General features: G+C 42.4%; 1 protein-coding gene across 1 annotated transcript; it reads right to left on the bottom strand.

Moving 5' to 3' along the window:
• Positions 1 to 16,752: 16,752 nt before the first annotated feature.
• Positions 16,753 to 17,715, bottom strand: LOC146009750 (olfactory receptor 5AR1-like). Its single transcript, XM_083150211.1, has one exon. It carries the CDS (start codon positions 17,713 to 17,715, stop codon positions 16,753 to 16,755), a length of 963 nt encoding a protein of 320 aa, XP_083006337.1.
• Between the last annotated feature and the right edge of the window lie 1,863 nt (positions 17,716 to 19,578).

Here is a 19,578-nt window from a genome sequence, read left to right as displayed (position 1 = left end):
CGCTCAAGTTACAGTGTGATTGAGTCTAGTGGATTGGACTAAGCAAGGGCATAGGTCTTTGGTACGGCCTCATCTGGAATAATGTTTCCAGTTCTGGAGACCATATCTTGAGAAGGATATAAATACATTGGAGAGTGTACAAAGAAGGGCAACTAAAATGGTGCATGGCCTACATCACAAAACTTACCTAGATAGACTAAAAGATCTTAACATGTATAGTTGGAGCAGAGAAGGGAAAGGGGGGACATGATAGAAATCTTCAAATATATCAAGGGTTTTAACATAGTACAGGAGGGAAATTTTTCTTCAAAGGAAAGGAAGTAATAAAACACTAAGACATGCACTCAAACTGGAGGGAGGTAGGTTCAGGGGAAATGTTAGAAATAATTACTTCACAGAAAGGGTAGTGGATAAGTGGAATAGCCTCCCATCAGAGGTGGTAGAGGCTAAGACAGTAGAACAATTTAAACATGCTTGGGATAGGCATATGAATATCCTTACAAAGAAATAAGGATTAAAAAGGGTTGAGATTACCTGAAGGGTAAAAAAAGGGGCAGACTAGATGGGCCAAATGGTTCTTATCTGCTGTCAAATTCTATGTTTCTAGTCAAATGGTATGTTAGGGAGCTGCAATATATCGGGTGGGTCCAAATCACCCTGTTGAGTACAATGAGAAAAAGAAGAGGATATACAGCACTCACCTGTGTGACAAGTAATGTATATATGACTGTAAAGATAACAAAATAAAGAAATGAGAAGAAAAGGTATAAAATGTGACTTACTTTATTGTACTAACAAATCTTTCGGAATCAGGGTATGTATGGAGACCTGGTAAATACCAGGAATAGGCCAGCAAGGTGTCACTCTGCATGGCCTATTTCTAGGCTTAAGGGTGTCCTATGAGGTCACTTTAAACCATAGGTCCCTCATAGGTCAATGGTGTCAATGTGGAGGGCAGTGAGCGGCATCCCGCTGTCTGCGCTTACCCGCTGAAGATCCTGTGCGTTGCCGCTCTGCTGTGGATGTTACCAGCACGAGTGTTTGCACAGCCATGCGCTGATCTCGCGAGTAGCCTGTCAGTCTGACCAAGGGGGCCGTACTCTCGCGAGAGCGGACACCCGTAAGTCACGTCTGACGGCATCTGTGGAGCTGGGTGTCTGCGCATGACTGTGCGAACACTCATGCTGGTAACATCCACAGCAGAGCGGCAACGCATGGGATCTTCAGCGGGTAAGCGCAGACAGCGGGACGCCGCTCACTGCCCTCCACATTGACACCATTGACATTGCTGTTATATATATTATACTTACATATCTGGACTTTGAACATCCTGCACCATTGCCGTGACCCACTCAAGTGTGTGTTTAAGGAGCTTACAGGACAATTATACCACATTCCCAGGCATTAAAACCCTGCCTCAACAATAGTGATACCTCGCTGGCCTATTCCTGGTATTTACCAGGACTCCATACATACTGTTCCTTGATTCCAGATAGATTTGTTAGTACAATAATGTAACTCACATTTTATACCTTCTCTTCTCATTTCTTTATTTTGTTATCTTTACAGTCATATATACAATTACTTGTCACATAGGTGAGCGCTGTATATCCTCTTCTTATTTTCAAAGATTGTAATTTGGTAAAGCCTCCACCATAATGTTAGAATGTGTTTGCATTGATACTTAATGACAGCAATAAAATCAGGTGTGGTGTTGCTGTTTGAAACACACTGCTCCTGACTTGATAGCTTATGTGTGTTGATGAATTCCACATCCACTCCTGAGATTTAGCACTTATGACATACCCTCCAACATCTGAGGGTCAGAAATTGGTACAAAATCAGAAAGGGCCGTGACCACAGGAAAGGGGCGTGACCACACCTCCATTTCTATACTTTTAATGGTACAATTTCTATGGTCTGTATTACAGGCGCTGAGTGCATGGAGACCGGGTGGGCATTACTTACCATGCCATAATTAATTAAAAATTCACTGCTCCCTGCCACTGCTGCTCACCTCGTCGCTCCAGCCACAGAGTTGCTGCAGCAGTCTCAGATGGCTGGAAATCTGTAAAGCGCATTCATCAGCATCTCTACCAAACAGTGGGGCAGTCCCTGAGTATGGGAGCAGGTTCATGGGCCGGGCCAGGTGACATCATGGTGCCCAAAAGTATCACCATTATTTTCATGGCACCCCAACGATAAAAGTTTTCTATTGATAAATTTGGGAAAAAATAATAAATTAAGTAATTTGTGCCGACTTAGCATCTTTAAGTTCAGTCATGTTGTGGTGGTGTACATTTGCGCTTCTTAAGGTGGCCATACACTAATGATGTCTCGCAGCAGTGTACGGCCAACCGATACCCCACGAGATGCATGCGTCCCTGCTCCCTGCCCAGCTTGCCGATGGGAGGGAGGTCCCAGATTTGGTGGTCATACGGCCAGCAGGTCCAACCACCGACTGCACATCAGACCTGAGGGGACAGCAAACTGATCCGATTTGGGCCGATTGGACGGCCCAATTCGTTGGAATCGTCCCAAATCGTCTCAGTGTATGGGGGCCTTTATTGTTGACGTGTTTTATGATTGGAAGCCACTAGTATTTGTTTTGTCTATCGCTATGACCATAAATAATTTGATATGGTCCTGGATCAGCAGCTTCAGACACCCTGTAGGTACCTCACAGCACTTCAGGGACACAGAGGCAGACGTATTAAGAAAACTTGGTGAAGTGATAGAGTGGCCGGTGATAACTCACCAGACACCCAACTCTTAACTGTTATAATACATGCATGGTCTGAAAAATTGTCTGTATGGCTGGTGCATTATCACCTTCCACTTTATCACTTTTCCAAACCTAAACTCATCTGCCCCACAGTTTGGGAACCATAATGCTATTTTTTTTGTATGTCTATGATTTTGAGGGACAATCTGTTGATCACTACAACCCTACATCAAAAGGACATGCTATTGGTATAAATAAAAATCTATGCGGGAAATTTACTAAGATCTAATATATTTGTACCCATCCAATGCTAAATACTGTCAGACAAATGCTTAACGCAAAATAAGAAATCCAAATCTTCCTACAATATACAAATTGTACAAGAGTCTGCTGTATCTATAATGAAGATACTTCTACTTAAAGATTAGAGTATAAATGTCCAAATACAATTGAATAGAATAGCAGTGTACTGCCTATAATATTTGCGGTTCAGGTGTTTTGGTTAGTCTCCTCTGTTATAGGGTTAAAACTGAACCTATAATGCGGATAAGGTCATTTATCCAGTGATAAAAGGTATTTTCTCCAATAGTGCTTCTGGTTTCTTCAGAGAAGGCCAGCAGATTCTGCTGGCCTTCTCTGAAGAAACCAGAGTAGACAATACACTGCTATTCTATTAAAATCACATGATACAAAATGGATGTGTTAGATAAATAGGGCCTACCTCGTCCTGTGTAAAAAGAGTTATTGGAGACGTTTCCACAAAAAGAAGCTATCAACTTTATTCACAGCCATAATCACAACCGAAAGATTATTATATTCCACTGATGAAGTCTCTGTGAGACGAAACGCGTTAGTTTCTCTTCATGCAATTTTATTCTTGATAATCCTGTGAAGACTAATAAACAAATATTGGAAGATATCTCCTTATTTGCTTCATTGGATTTGTACTACATAGATTTTATTTGGACACTTATACTCTAATCTTGGGTGCCACACCACTATTGGGTGAAAAAAATAATAATCCTTGAGTCTCCAAAACACTATCATCTTCTGGCAGAGAGTGAAACTACATCGCTTTCTCATAGATGCACAAACACAGAAGGTAGAAGACTAGCTTTCAAAGCTTTTGTTTTGAGCGGGCTTACTAGTATTACTTTATGGCCTCTCTAATGTCCGTAAAACTAACCTAGACTACAGCCAATTTACTGTCTTTTTTATTTTGTACAAGTATTCACTAATAATCACTAATATTGCTAATGCCTACTGAAAAAAGAATATGCAATCATAAAAAAGATTTATTTGCATAGAGAGTGCATTGCAAACTTGCCTACTTTTTAAAACTAGTTTCAGGGAGATTATAGTTGGTAGTATAATTGTCCACAGTGCCCCATTGAGAGGGCGTGTCATGCTCCACCCAAAGGGTGTGTCTAGTTCCATATATGGAGTGATTGTGGAAAGAGATTGTAAACGTGGCATCTAGAAGCGTGGGTGCACTGTGCATTTGAGAGGAATGTTGTAAAATGACTTTTATGCAAATGTAGATGAGCCCCAAAGCAGTTAGTAAGAGATACTATACTTGGTAAAGTGCTGGAAAATGGTGCTGATGATTCAATGTAAATGTATCTATCTCCCATTTCTTTTTTCCCCAAAAATGTAACAGTGTAATGTGGGCTAGGAGAAATTAGGGAGATTGGTAGACTAATGAGGGAGAGAGGGAGATTGCTGCTATTTCAGGGAGTCTCCTGCAGAATACAGGAGGGTATGTAGCTATGGTGCATTGGGTATGAGCCCCAATGACAGCACACACTATCATTGCTGTGGTTGTGCTTAGTGCTTTCCACCACTGTGAGAATACAAATCACACAGAGTGCTAGAAAATCTGAATACAAAACAGCAATCACATATCCATTGCAATATAAATGTAATGTGTATTATAATTTTACAAATGTGCAGTCAGATACAATGAAAAAATAGCTTTTTGTTAAATTGATGACGTTCTAATGATTTGACTTTTAATACATAGCTATTCTGTATGCAGATAAATGCCTACCAATTTTATCATTGTTAAAATGCAATTTCTGTGTGAATATTCTTTTGCTCCACATCGCATGTTCTATGTCCCATATCTTTAACCACTCAAAAAAATATTTTTACTGTATACTTTATTTCTCAGTGACTGATATATTTGTATGTATGAAGGTTATGCCATTATTTACATTATACTTTATATCACTATGAGATGTACTCTGGTCTAATATTCAATAAATGTCATTACTTACTGCCATCTAGTCCCATTTTACACAGTACAGGTGAACTGCGGTCTGTGTATGACCCTTGCAAGACTCCATCTCCCAGCAGTCTCATCATTCTGAGCTGTGAGAAGAGTTTATAAGTCCATGTTATGCATCTAACATTACCCGGGGGACTGCCCGAAATTTAAAGTTGAAGAACAGAACTAACAACACTTTCCCTCCAGAGAGGGAATAGTAGACAATGGAAAACTTCTATGTTTACAACAGTAGTAATTCTATATAATGACAATAATAATGATTTTTTTTACCTTTTTCATGTTTTTCATGTTTTACTTTTCACAATGTTGATTTTTGTTACATGAAGTTATGAATGTGTCTCTCAAAAAAAGTTGTACCAGTGGTTTCCAAACTTTCTTGAATCACAGCAGCCTAAAGCTTTAATATTTTTCAAAGGCACCTGAATCAGCATATACTTTGTTAGGACCTGGGTTCCTGTGGGTGCACGGACCAGTGCAGGTCCGGTGACTGCACAGAATCCCCGGTATCCTGTAGCTTATGTCGAGGTCCCCCGGCGCCTCAGTGATAATGGGGCAGGCCGGTCTTCACGCTGACTTGCAGCATCTATGCACCAGACATACAGGGTTGCCTAGCAACCAGTTCGGCGCACGGCTTCCGGGAGTTCAGGAACTCCTGGCCGGTTGCTAGGCAACCGCTAGACGCTAGCAGCGTGGCTTTCAGTCCTGGCTGTTACTAGCAGCCAGGACGCTCTCATACTCGTGCCCTCAGCCAGCTGGGTTCATTAAGTGGCTAGGGGCCGGCCTCCTGACGCCACTCTCTTTGGCTGGGGTTCTTCATTTAAGGAGTCTGGGAAGTTTCCCAGACACCGGTGATAATCATCCTGTTCCTTTTGCAGGATTGCTGAAGGGACGTGCTGTTGCTTCCTATCTGCATGAGCTTGCTGGTAATGGGAACACCTTGGGATTACCATCTTCATCCTTCTACCCGATGTCGTGAGTAGCCTGAGGCTGCAGTTAGGTTGCCGTACTTGCATGTCAATTGCCCTAGCGGAGGTTGGGCACTATTCCTCATTTTGGTTTGTGTGGGCTTGTATCCCTTAAAGTTGTGCGGAGAACAACTTTACTGTTTGCGACGAGGTCACTCGGTTTTGGTTGCGACGTAGTTGCAGTATTTACTTTATTTTTTGCGAAGAGGTAATTGTACTTTAGTGTTATCCTCCTTTAGCTGGGGTTTATTTGGGTATTTAGATTCTCCTCTTGGACTTATCCTTGCCAGTCGTCGTAGGCTTGTCACATCCTAACACCTGGCTGCACCGGAGCTAGGGCGGGCTTAACTTGCCCTTTCAAATGTGGTGGCTACGGGAGAAGCCTAGCATCCTGCAGTCCACTGCCACCTGTCAGCGAGAGCCAATAGAGTCAGGTTAGAGGATAGCGGCACCGTTCAGTCTGAGTTGGCATTCAGTTACCAGAGTTACTCCCTGGATCGTAACAGTATCACCGGCCATAAAAAGGGGAATTTGCGAGCCATTATAGCAATTTCCCAACATAAATCCTGCAGAGCAGATCCAGGGTTTAACCCAGCTGATGCAGGACCTCACATTGCGGGTGTCGGTTCAGGAAGAAATATCTCGCTCTTCCCAGAACATCCCACCTGAAACGAAGATGAACCTTCCCGATAGGTTTTCGGGAAATCGGAAAGACTTCGTTAATTTTAGGGAGTCTTGTAAACTATACTTTCGATTAAAACCCTGATCCTCCGAATCAGCAGCCCAACAGGTGGGAATCATTATCTCCCTTCTTCGGGGTGACCCCCAAACATGGGCTTTTGGTTTGAGGGTTGGGGATGAGGCCTTACAGTCTGTGGATAATTTCTTTAAAGCTCTTGGGCTGTTATATGACAACCCAGATAAAGAGGCAGCCTCTGAAACTCATTTAGAAGCCCTTAAATAGGGAAGAAACCCAGCAGAAGTGTATTGTACCGAGTTTTGTAGGTGGTCTAATGATTACAGCTGGTATGATCCTGCTCTTCGGAGCCTGTTCAGATTGGGTTATCGAAGCAGATTAAAGATAGCCTGTTGAAGTATCCAGTTCCCAATACCCTGGATAAACTCATGAAGCTAGCGATAAGAATTGATAGACGGCTCAGAGAATGTCGGGCTGAAAAAGTTGCGGTCTCTTTGCCCAATTCAGGAGTTTATACTGCAGCTGAGGAGCTGGATGAACCCATGGAAGTGGGCCTGTCCAGGGTAGCCCCCAGAGGGGGTCTTCGCAAAAAAGACCTTTGGGGTCTGTTTCCTCTGTAATGAGAGGGGTAATTTTGTACGAGATTGCCCGCAGCGTCAGGACAACTTCCAGACCAAGTGAATAGTGAGGAGGTTCACTTCGGTCTTCAGTTGGTCTCCTTACAGAACTTGATGTTAGTTCCTGCTAGGATTTCTTTTGGGGGTTCCGATTTTTCTTTAAAAGCTTTTTTGGATAGTGGGTCCGCAGGCAATTTTTGGGATGTTTCTTTGGCCCAGAGATTGGGAATTCCTCAGGTAAAGATGGAGCGGTCCTTGTCCATCCGAGGTTTGGATGGAAACTCTTTACCTAATGGTCAAGTTCTATTTCACACTCCACTCATTCGGTTAAATGTTGGGGCATTGCATGTTGAGGAGATTGTGTTATATCTCACTCACTGCCCCATGGTGCTCTTGGTTTTGGGTCATTCATGGCTTGTAAAACATAATACTGTTATTAACTGGCAAACAGTGGAGATTAGTAGTTGGGGATCCAATTGTTTTAAAGAATGCCTCCAACATCCCATTTCAGTCGCTACAGTGCTGTGTGACAAAATCCCTGAGATGTACAGAGATTACACGGATGCATTTTCTAAGTAAAAGGCGGATACTCTTCCTCCACATAGGCCTTATGATTGCTCCATTACATTAATCCCCAACTCTGTGTGGCCTAAAGGCAGGTTATATGCTGTTACGGGGCCTGAGACTAAAGCCATGGAGGAGTGTTGCCGAGAGTCTCAAGAAGGGGTTTATTCGCATAAAATCTGTCGATGAATGGAAGACCGCTTTTAGCACCTTGTCAGGGCACTTCGAATACTTGGTGATGCCCTTTAGGTTGTTTAACGCCCCAGCCGTCTTCCAGGATTTCATCAACGATGTCCTCCGCAAATTCCTGGGGAGATTTGTCGTGGTGTATCTTGACTACATATTGATTTTTTCTTCTTCTTTAACTGAACATCACCATCACGTTCATCAGGTATTACAGAACTTACGTGATAACCAGCTGTATGCAAAATTTGAGAAATGCGAATTTCACGTCTTAGAGGTAGCCTTTTTAGGTTACATCATCTCCCCCAAGGGGTTTTTCATGGAGCCCAAGAAGTTGAAGACCATCTTGGACTGGGAACGGCCAGGTAACCTTAAGGCTGTGCAAAGGTTATTAGGGGTTGCCAATTACTATCGGCGATTTATACACTCTTTCGCTGATCTAGTGGCACCCATTGTTGCACTCACTAAAAAAGGAGCTGATCCTAACAAATGGTCCCCTCAGGCGGAACATTCTTTTCAGACGCTCAAACAGGCCTTTGTGGCAGCTCCGGTTCTTCATCATTTCAACCCAGAATTGCCTTTTATTGAAGAGGTGGATGTCTCCGAAGTTGGGGTAGGCGCAGTTTTGTCTCAGCAGGACCCAGATTCAGGGGAGGTACATCCGTGTGCTTTTATGTCGAGAAAATTCTCTCAGGCAGAAGAGAATTACGATATTGGCAACAGAGTTGTTAGCCGCGAAATGCGCTTTAGAGGAGTGGGGACATTGGCTCGAGGGAGCTAAGCATGTGATTTTCATTCTCACAGACCACAAAAATTTGCAATATATCGAGTCAGTTGAATTGGTTGAATTCTCAGCAAGCGAGATGGGCGTTTTTTCTCACACGCTTTAATTTCGTAATCACATATAGTCCAGGGGCCAAAAATGTCAAGGCAGACGCCTTGTCATGGTGTTTTGTAGCTTCTCAGGAGGTTCGTTCTCCAGCGATACTTATTATTCCTGCAAAACAAATTCATGTTGGTCTTTTGCACAATTGGCAGACGCAGGTAAGGCAACTCCAGGACCAAGCTCCTGAGAGTATACCTGACAATCGTCTGTTTGTCCCTTCGTGCTGGAGGCGTGATATACTTTTAGAGTTTCATTATAGCAAACTTGCCGTCATCCAGGTGTGTGGAAGACTCTAAAACTCCTTTCTTATGCAGTATGGTGGCCCAATATGTGGCCCAGTATGTTGATATCGTTTTATCCTTCCCAGAGTGTGCAGGACATAAAGTGCCCAGGTCCTTGCCATTAGGTAAACTGGTACCCTTGAAAATACCCACAAGACCATGGTCTCATATAGCCATGGATTTTTGGTTGAGTTATCTTTATTGTCGGGTCATCAGGTAGTATGGGTCTTAATGGACCGTTTTAGCAAAATGGCACATTTTGTGGCACTTCCCTGATTACCTTCAGCCCGAGGTCTAGTGGACTTATTTATTCGCCATGTGTTCAGATTGCATGGTTTGCCGACTGACATTGTGTCTGACCGGGGTCCCCAGTTTATCGCTCAGTTCTGGCGAATGTTTTGCAAATCGTTGGGGATTAAACTCAGTCTCACGTCTGGGTATCATCTGCAATCCAATGGTCAAACAGAGAGACTCAATCAGTTGCTTAAACAATATCTGCACTGCTACGCCTCCAAACTTCAGGATAATTGGGTTGAGCATCTCCCTTTGGCTGAATTCGCATAGAATAATGAGTGTCATTCAGCTTCTAAGGTTTCGCCTTTTTATGCAGTTCAGGGGTTCCATCACAGGAGCAATGCTCTGGATCCCAATTTACCATCATCTTCTTCTTTGACCACCCATTTGAAGAAGGTTTGATGGGAGGTCCGAATAGCCCTGGAGAAGGCTGTGGTCAAGGAGAAAGCGCTGGTGGATCGAATAGGCGGTCTTGTTCTTTTAAGGTGGGTGACAATGTGTGGTTATCGACTCGCAACATTAGTTTGCGACAACCATTAGTCAAGTTGGGACCAAGGTTCATTGAACCTTTCAAAATTATTAAAAAGGTCAACCCCGTCGCCTTCCATCTTCAAGTTCCCAGGTCTTTGAGGATTGCTAATAAGTTCCATTGCTCACTCCTAAAGTCGTTTTTTGGTTTCCAAAAGGTTTCCCCGTAAAATAATTCAGGGGAAAGCACACGTGTTGGTGCAGGGACAGCAGGGATTTCAGGTGGAGAAAGTAGATTCCAAAATATCTAGAGGTCACCTCCAATTCTTGGTTCATTGGAGAGGTTTTGGACCCGAACAGAGGTCTTGGGTTAAGGACCAAAATTTACACGCCGCAAGGCTCAAGAAGTAGTTTTTTTTTGACAATTTCCTCATAAGCCTAGATCTAGGGGTTTTGTTACCCCTTCTCGAGGGGGGGGGGGGGTTACTGTTAGGACCCTTGGTCCCATGGATGCACGGACTGGTGCAGGCCCAGTGACCGCACGGGATCCCCGGTGTCCTGTACCTAATGCTGAGGTCACCCGGCGCCACGGTGATAAGAGGGCAGGCCGGTCTTCATGCTGACTTGCAGCGTCTGTGTGCCGGACATACAGGGTTACCTAGCAACCAGTCCAGTTGGATGGATTGTGACAGGGCTCCTGACGCGTTTCGCTGCTTTAAAGGGTGCAGCTTTATCAAATGGGAGGGGATGCAGGCACCACTACCAAGGCGCTCCACGAGGGGCAGGGTGTGGGGATGGTTGCGGGCGCCGCTGTGCTCACCTGGCTCCAAGGGGGCTGGGGACGGTGCGGGCACCGCTGCGGCACTACCTCTCAACTGGTTACATGAGGGGGGCTCCAAAGTGCCTCCCTCCAGTGGCCGGCACCCTAGGCAAATGCCTAAAGCTTCCTAGTGGTGGCGCCGGTCCTGTTTACACTTGAGGCTATCCTCAAACTGAAGGATTTGCTGGCGATCTCACACACCGGCTCCTACCCAGCCAATCAACAGCGGCTCCATAGAAGCTCATGTTAAAATTTTACATGGGCGTCTATGATGGGAACTGCCCATAGCCCCCATATTAAACTTTAACATGGGTCTCTATGGAGCCACAATGAGCCAATCAGCCGCAATTGCGATGACAGGAGCACTCACATGTGTCTCGCATCTCAATCGCAGATCTCACTGGCTGCCATGAATATTTCTCGCAATTGCACCTGAATAGGTGCAGTTGGACACCTGCTATGTGCTTGCATGCGTTACTCTGAGGAAAGTTTGGAGTGGCAGCTTGGCCACTCCCGCACATGCCCAGCAGCAACATCAGATCCAACCAGCAGCAAGCAGCTAGCATCTATATTGGATCAAGATCAATCAGTATCCATCCTCATCATACAATCAAATTGCTAGTACACTGGTATCTACACAACCACATATTACTTGCTGCTATGTACAGTATTGTTTGTAATACAAATGTTTGAACCACTGTACCATGCACTACTCCACCCATGTAAACAAGTGAATCCTGTGAATATGTGTCCAAGCTTGTCCCATTCTGTATTTTTAAACTTCTTGGAGCTCATACTCATGTAATGTACCCCTATTGTGTCGCACATAGCTCCTGTGTTCCCATACCTTTTTTTTATACTTATTGGGGATTATCCTCAAATAACATATCCCTATTGTGTCGCACATAGCTCCTGCTGTCCCTTACTGGATTTTCTATACTTTTTGGGGCTCATCCTCAATAAAACGTACCCCTATTGTGTCACACATAGCTCCTGCTGTCCCTTACTGGTTTTTAAGCAGTTGATTGTTATTTATGACACATTTCTTTCAATACTAATTTTATGTCTATAATATTATTCAAGCATAACCAAAATAATTCAACACAGCCGTATAACATAACAACAACTTTAAAATATAACAGGTAAAGCAGTTACCACATTTTTTAACAACTTATGTTTTGTCCTTTAGATATGTCATTAGACAAACACTTGGACTTCATCACCACATTGCCCAATTGTTCGAGTCCAAGGAATGCTTATGGAAAGAAAAATCCAAGGACTATTTATACAAGGCCAAATGTCAGGGGCATATGAGGAACTGGGGGAATATAACAAACCATTCTTTGCATCAGCCGATGCTGATTGGGTGAATAAAATTGCAGAACCTGTGCACAGTTTTCAAAAAATAATATAAAATAGTGGAAGGATTCTAAGTGGTTGTGGGCAGGCACAGATCAAGTCTATAAATCCACTTTATGGTACTACAAATCTGTTAACCCTCCTGGTGGACCGGGAACCAACAAGAACTTGCTTTACCTCCATCCCATGGGCTGATGCTGTGGAGACAGGTGAAAATTTGCAGTGTTTTCTGGAGAGGCAGCCCACTTGATATTATAAATGTCATATTGCACCCTCCTTATCGTGGACATCAGTTGTTGCAATGTGAGTCTAAATGGATAATAAGGCTGGATACGGTTACACCAAAAGGTTTAAATGAAAATATGGGTTTAAATGAAAATATGGGTTTAAATATACTGCTTCAGTAATAGGTTCTGCTAGTTGCTATGATAATATGATTGGTTGCTATGAATCATTCGCTGACAGTTAGCATTAATTTGGGTCTGTTGTAATTTTACTTGATTGCATATGTATGACATGCATTTAGAAGAACAATAAGTATCTGCTATACTGTATTATGTGTTATATGTGGTTTGTGTTTTGGTTATAGGTGTTTTTTTTCTTATTTGTATATTATGTGTGTAGTAACGTGGAGGTCATGACTTCATCTGGAGGCGTCTCCCGGCTGGGCGTGCACGCCGGCTGTGAGATGCGGGCTGAGTTATTTAAACCTGCTGTTTGTATGTGATGGCAGCCTGATGATAATACTTAAATGTATTGAAATGTTGCTGTGATTCTTCTACACATAAAAAAGTCTTGCAAAGTGGCTGGAGTGCTACACGTCTGTTGGAGTATATAAGCATTGTTTGCTGTGCGGGCACCCGCCCAAGGAATCTACTATCAGTGGCTGTGCCGGATCACCTGTATTGTATAGATAGATAGATAGATAGATAGATAGACAGATAGACAGATAGATAGATAGATAGATAGATAGATAGATAGATAGAAAGATATAGATGCGTGCTCTGGTGGCACTCAGGTCTTACAAAAAAGAGACTCACTTTGTTGTCTTAGAACTTCAACATTTCAGCATCATTGCACTTTTAGCAAGAACGGCATACAATGATAAAAACAAACACTCACCATTTAAGTAGTACCAGGCTGGGGGTATTGTGCACCTCGGTCCACTTCCTATAGCATGTACCATGTTGATTAAAGTGCACTTTTTAACAAATTATTTATATGTAGGTCTAGTGTCCATAAGTCTCTGAAACACTGCCATCTGCTGGCAGAGAGTTAAACTACATCTCTTTATCACACATGCAAAAACACAGAAGGTAGGAAACTAGCTTTTGAAGCTTTTGATTCGAGCGGGCTTACTTGTATTTAAATATGTTATCATGGTTCAGATAACAATTTTTACTACTTTAGTAAACAAATGTGTAGTGTTGTTCTATTACCTACAAATACTGGTTCTGCAGCACCTTCACGATGGTCTTGCAAGTTTCAGGAATGATATGTCCCAAAGTTTGAGCAGAGAGAACGGACTCAAACTTGAGAACCGTCCTGTATCCACATACATCACAGTAGACACTAGTCTCTTTTCAGGTAATATGAATATGGGGAGTCACAAGAACCAGAAACTCCTGGAATTTAGCCTCATCCATCCGCAGGTAGTTACGGTAGTCCTGTGGGTTGTTGTCCCTAATTTCAGTAAGGAGACATGTGCATGAGAGTGTTCATTTTCTTATACCAGTGCTTTGCCAAGCAGGACATCACCCTCTTCCTTCACTGTGGCCTGGCACATTTCCTCTTTAGGAAGTCATAGGTTAACAACAGGTTATATTGATAGGGATCCATAGCAGAATAGATTAGGATAAAGCAGTGTATGGTAGCCTCACTAGTTACAGAGCAGATTGTAGAAAGAATTCCTACATGACTGATGTTTATATGTGGTAATCTAGCCCATTCCACCCATTATCACATGAGATGGATCACAGTAGGATAGATTGCATGTGATAAATCTGATGTAAAATAACCATGCAAGTATCAAATTGCATTCAAATCCGTCTGGAGAAAGTCCCGCCCACATTGCAAGCAAAACGCATTCCAACTTATTGCTGATAGACATCTCAGTAGTGGACCCAAATTAACCCCAGGATCCCACAGCAAGCTTCTACCAAAGACCAAAAGCTCCTAGAAAACGGGTATCTCATTTCTGTCACTAGAATGTTACACATTTCAATATATTCGGAATAATTTAATTTGAATACATTAAACTCAGTGGCGCCGGAGCCGTGCTCTATGCCGCCGACTCCCCCGGCCTGCTCGACCACTCCCCCAGCATGCCCGCTCCCCCAGCAAGCCCACTCCCCAGTGGTGTACAGTGTCGCAGCTGGTGCTGGGAGACCCTGCCGGAGGAGTGTGTCAATGCCGGCACCGGGAGACCCTGCTGTGAGCAGGAGAACAGTGTTGCAGCCGGCTCCAGGAGACCCTGCTGAGAGGATGTGATGTGGTGAGACCCGTCACACATAAGGTGACAGTCAAATATTGTGGCACATCTACATTCTTTAGTGCATTATGATGCAACTAGACTTTTTTTTATTATTCCATATATATCTCCTGTGTGTCAGCATTGCGGCAGCTGCAATTATGGGACAAGAGGGACTGCCTTTGTCTCCCCAGCCCCTCTTCCTCCTCTAACCTCCCAGAGTCCCCAGCACCAGCCTCAGTCTCTGCAGCCCCCCACTCTCTCACCAGTTATCATCTCTCCCCCTTCTCCCTCCCTGACTCACCAGTCTCCTCTCCCTCTCTTTATCCCCGGTCCTGATCTCCCTTTGTACCCCTCCCTGTCTCCCAAGTACCTCTCCCTGCCTCCCCTGCTTTCTCCCTTTCTCCTCAACCCCCCTTGTTATATAGTATGTAATGGGCAACATGTGTGGCCTTATGTGTAATTGGCATTATGGCATGTGGCTTTATGTGTAATGGGTATTACAAAGTTCACAAAAATGTGCAATGGGCATTAAAGTGTGTGGCATAATGTATGGCTACGCCCCCTTTTTGTCGTGTAAGATACGCGCCTACTACAAATCAGGTGGGGGTGGGAAACATGCCCTTGCTCTGGGCACTGCGGCACCTAGCTACACCACCGATTGAACTACCTACTGTCTCGAAAAGACAAACATAAAACAAAATGACCAAAATTATAAAAGTTTTTCTTTTTTTTTCCAAACACTTTTATTCATCAGAGCGCATAAAATACCACTAAAGGGGGGAAGGGGAGGGTTGGATACCCGTGCACAAGTTACACCATACAGTAATAAAATAAATGTCAACAGTTTACTGAATCGAGCCAAATCTGTATCTCTATACAAATATCAATACGTTATAAGAGAAAATAACAGCAACTACATCTTATTTGCATATATTTTGTATAAGCGAAGGTCCAGTAATCAGCTGGGTATAGTGATTTCTAGGCACAGCTGACGCATCCCCTCCAACTGTTCATGACAATATAATCATGACAAAATACAAAAAAAATACATATTTAAGATATTTTAGACCAGTAGTCAACTTAGCTTGTGTTTGACAAGAACATTAGAGGGTCCTCCAATAGAATTCTGTTTTCATGCCATGAGGTATGGCGGAAAAACGTACATTTGTCTTTTAAGTGTTGGGGTGAATGAATCTACAAAGCCGCAAGCGTGGAGTCTAATCTGGAGAACGCCAGCAGGAGTATCGATACAGCGTGGGTGAGAGACACGCTGTGCTCAGAAACACGATCACTGACAGCGTAGGTGCGAAGCATATCGACCACACCTGCCCGCTAAACACTTCAGCAAACTCCGCGTGGCGGGACACTCAGGACTCACAAGGAGAAGGACTTTTCCACACGGAGGTATAGGTGAGATATATATCTAACACACACCATCCTCCGCAATATTTGCACTGATAAGAACTGTCCTCCTGTGAGTCACATTTCAACTCAATAGACTCCCCGCTGTGGAGTGCCGTGGCCCGGCATCACTGTGGGTTCAGCCCGGCTTTCATTTACCTTACATGAACATTACCCTTTGGCAAATTTACTGCATATACCAGCCACTAATTTGGAAATATATCTAAATTCGGGAGCCAGATAGAAAGTCAATCCCATTGAAATTATTCTTATGCAGAAATTCTATGTATAATGTTTTTATAATTATTTTATGTGCATAATTATCCATTTTTGATTTTCTAGGATAAAAGCATGTACCTGTATAATTGTTTATAGGTGGCCGCCTACTAAAATACGAATTTTCTATATCTGTATTAATAAATTAATTTTGATATTTCTCTGAGACAGTTTCCAGTCAGTTATTGCCTATGTGCATTAATTCATGGTGTATTACTTTCCAAAGGAATATTAATTAAGAGCACAGCAATTCCCACCTTCGTTGATACAATTGTTCTTTTTGTGTGAAGTCCGGATCCAGAAATTCTGGTTCCGGACCCAGTACAAAATGATATGTTCAGACACTTGAGCATATAGAAAAGCTGCAGCTTGTGTAGATATTTATAAAATTACATATGAAAATTCATTACTATCTTTCTACAATTTATTATCGCCCGATTTGGCCATTGATCTTCAGTGACCAATTCTTTGTTTTTGACTTTTCGCTTTATTCTTTATAACTCTATATTTTACAAAAGCCGCTTGGAATTCTTTATTTTTTAAAGTGTAAATGAAAGGATTTAGCATAGGAACCAATACAACATATAACAGAGCAAAATACATGTCTTCTTTTGGAGAATAATTGGATGTGGGCCTCATGTGCAAACACATTAATGTTCCATAATACATAATGACACAGGTCAGATGGGACGTACAGGTAGAAAATGCTTTAATCCGGCCTTCCGCAGACTTTATCTTCAATATGGTAGAAATAATAAAGATGTATGATACTAAAGTTAGCAGAAATGTAGTAAATGCTGCTAATGCCCCAATAATATAAGTCAAAGTTTCCACCTTTGATAAATCACTGCAGGAGATCTGTAGCAATGGCAAAACATCACAGAAAAAATGGTTTATTGAGTGAGTCGTACAAAAGGACATCTTAGATATAAGAACAGTGTGTGCAATGGGGTCCAAAAATCCAACAACCCACACTACAGTTGATAGGTAACCTGTGCGCCTTAAACTCATGAGGACAACATAATGAAGTGGGTGACAGATTGCCACATAACGGTCGTATGCCATGGCAGCAAGTAAATTGATTTCAGTTCCTGCCAAAATCAGAAAAATATACATTTGTATCATACAATCTCTAAGTAATATTCCATTGTATTGTGTAATTAGCATATGTAATAATTTAGGTAGAGTAATGGAGGTAGAAGCGATGTCAATTACAGACAGGTTCAAAAGGAAAATATACATAGGAGTATGAAGGCGGGAGTTCTCACAAATAACTGTAATGATGGTCACATTCCCACAAATAATGATGACATAGGCCAGTAAAATAATTAGGAATATTGGTAGTGTGAGCTCCGAAACATCTGAAAAGCCTGTGAAAAAGAATTCTGTCGTATTCTGCTCATGTGTTATAGTCATTACTAGGATAAAGGCAGATCAGTATTATTTTGGAAAGTTAATAAATGTATAGCATGTAAATAATTAATAACATATTATTGCTGTGCACACTTAAAGGCAGAAGCCACGGTGGTATTTGGAAATTACCTTAGCTGTGTGGAGGGACAAAAGTTGGGTCTAATTGGCGCATGCATTGTAAGTAACCTCATAACTAATACTACAAGAGACAATTAAAATCCAGATTCCAATTAATTATTTCAAAGACAAATCATTAAACATAATGGGTGAGATTTAATGGCATGAGAGATTCAGAAAGTGAGAGATTTGGTAAGAAATCTCCAGTTTTTTTAAAGCGGCAATCATTTGCACTTCAAAATCAAATTGGTTTTGCAGTGTAAATGATTGCCGCTTTAAAAAAACCTGGAGATTTCTTACCAAATCTCTCACTTTCTGATTCTTTCATCCTATTAAATCTCACCCTATGTATTATTATTACTATTATTATTATTGTTGCTATTATATTACACTCGCCTCACACACTTTCTTAACTCGCACAACTTACTGGACCCGCTTCAGTCAGGCTTTCGTGCCCAAAACTCCACAGAGACAGCAGTGACTAAAGTTGTGAATGATCTGGTCACTGCTAAGTCTAAAGGCCACTATTCGCTACTAATTATTCTAGATCTCTCTGCTGCTTTTGACACTGTTGACCACACACTTCTCATACAAACACTACAATCCCTAGGTCTGAAAGACACAGCCCTCTCTTGGTTCTCATCCTACCTATCTAACCGCTCCTTTATTGTTTGTTTCTCTGATTCTACATCCTCTTTGCTACCTCTTTCAGTTGGAGTACCTCAGGGTTCAGTTTTAGGTCCCCTGCTTTTCTCAATCTATACCTCATCTCTTGGGAAACTATTCAGCTCTTTTGGATTTCAGTATCATCTGTATGCAGAGGATACTCAGCTCTACCTATCGTCCTTGGACCTGTCCCCATCTGTATTGAGCCGTGTCTCTGAATGCCTTTCTGCTGTTTCATCCTGGATGTCATCTCGCCACCTCAAACGTAATATTTCTAAAACAGAATTAATTATATTTCTGCCAATAAATAGTAGTTACCAACCTGATATCTCTATTGCTGTTGAGAAGATGACAATCACTCCTACCTCTCAAGCTCGCTGCCTAGGTGTTATCCTTGACTCTGAGCTTTCCTTTGTACCCCACATTCAATCTGTCTCAAAATCATGCCACATGCACCTAAAAAACATATTTAAAATTTGCCCTTACCTTACACAAGACACCGCAAAAACTCTAATTCATGCTCTCATCACCTCATGCAATGATTACTGCAATAGTCTCCTTATTGGCCTTCCCCAATACAGACTCTCACCACTACAGTCCATCATGAATGCAGCTGTGAGGCTAATATTCCTAGCCAGACGTTTATCATCTGCAAAGCTACTCTGTCAGTCACTTCATTAGTTACCTGTATTCTTCCGTACTCAATACAAAATTATTTTACTTACACACAAAGCCATAAACCAAACTACACCAACATACATATCTTCTCTTATCTCAAAATATCATCCAACATGACCTCTACGCTCCTCCCAAGATCTGCGTCTCTCATCCACACTCATTACTCGCTTCCATTCCCGACTGCAGGACTTTCTTCAGGCTGCACCCACTCTATGGAATGCCCTCCCAAGCACAATAAGACTCTCCTCCAGTCTTCAAACCTATAAGCGTTCCCTAAAAACTTATCTCTTCAGGCAAGCTTATCAAATTCCAGAACCAGTCACAGAACCTTGCATTCTGCTGGAATCGATGCAATAAAGAATAAAGTATCTATCCTTATTTATCAATGCCTATTTCCAAATAGAT

Source organism: Crinia signifera, chromosome 6 (assembly GCF_055691185.1).
Source record: "Crinia signifera chromosome 6, ASM5569118v1, whole genome shotgun sequence".
Taxonomy (NCBI): Eukaryota; Metazoa; Chordata; class Amphibia; order Anura; family Myobatrachidae; genus Crinia; species Crinia signifera.
The sequence above is the reverse complement of the archived record's forward strand: the minus strand, read 5'-3'. Positions and strand labels throughout refer to the sequence as shown.

What these genes read in the sequence shown, in the direction of transcription:
- LOC146009750 (XM_083150211.1), bottom strand. Translation starts at nt 17,715, where the DNA reads ATGACTATAACACATGAGCAGAATACGACAGAATTCTTTTTCACAGGC.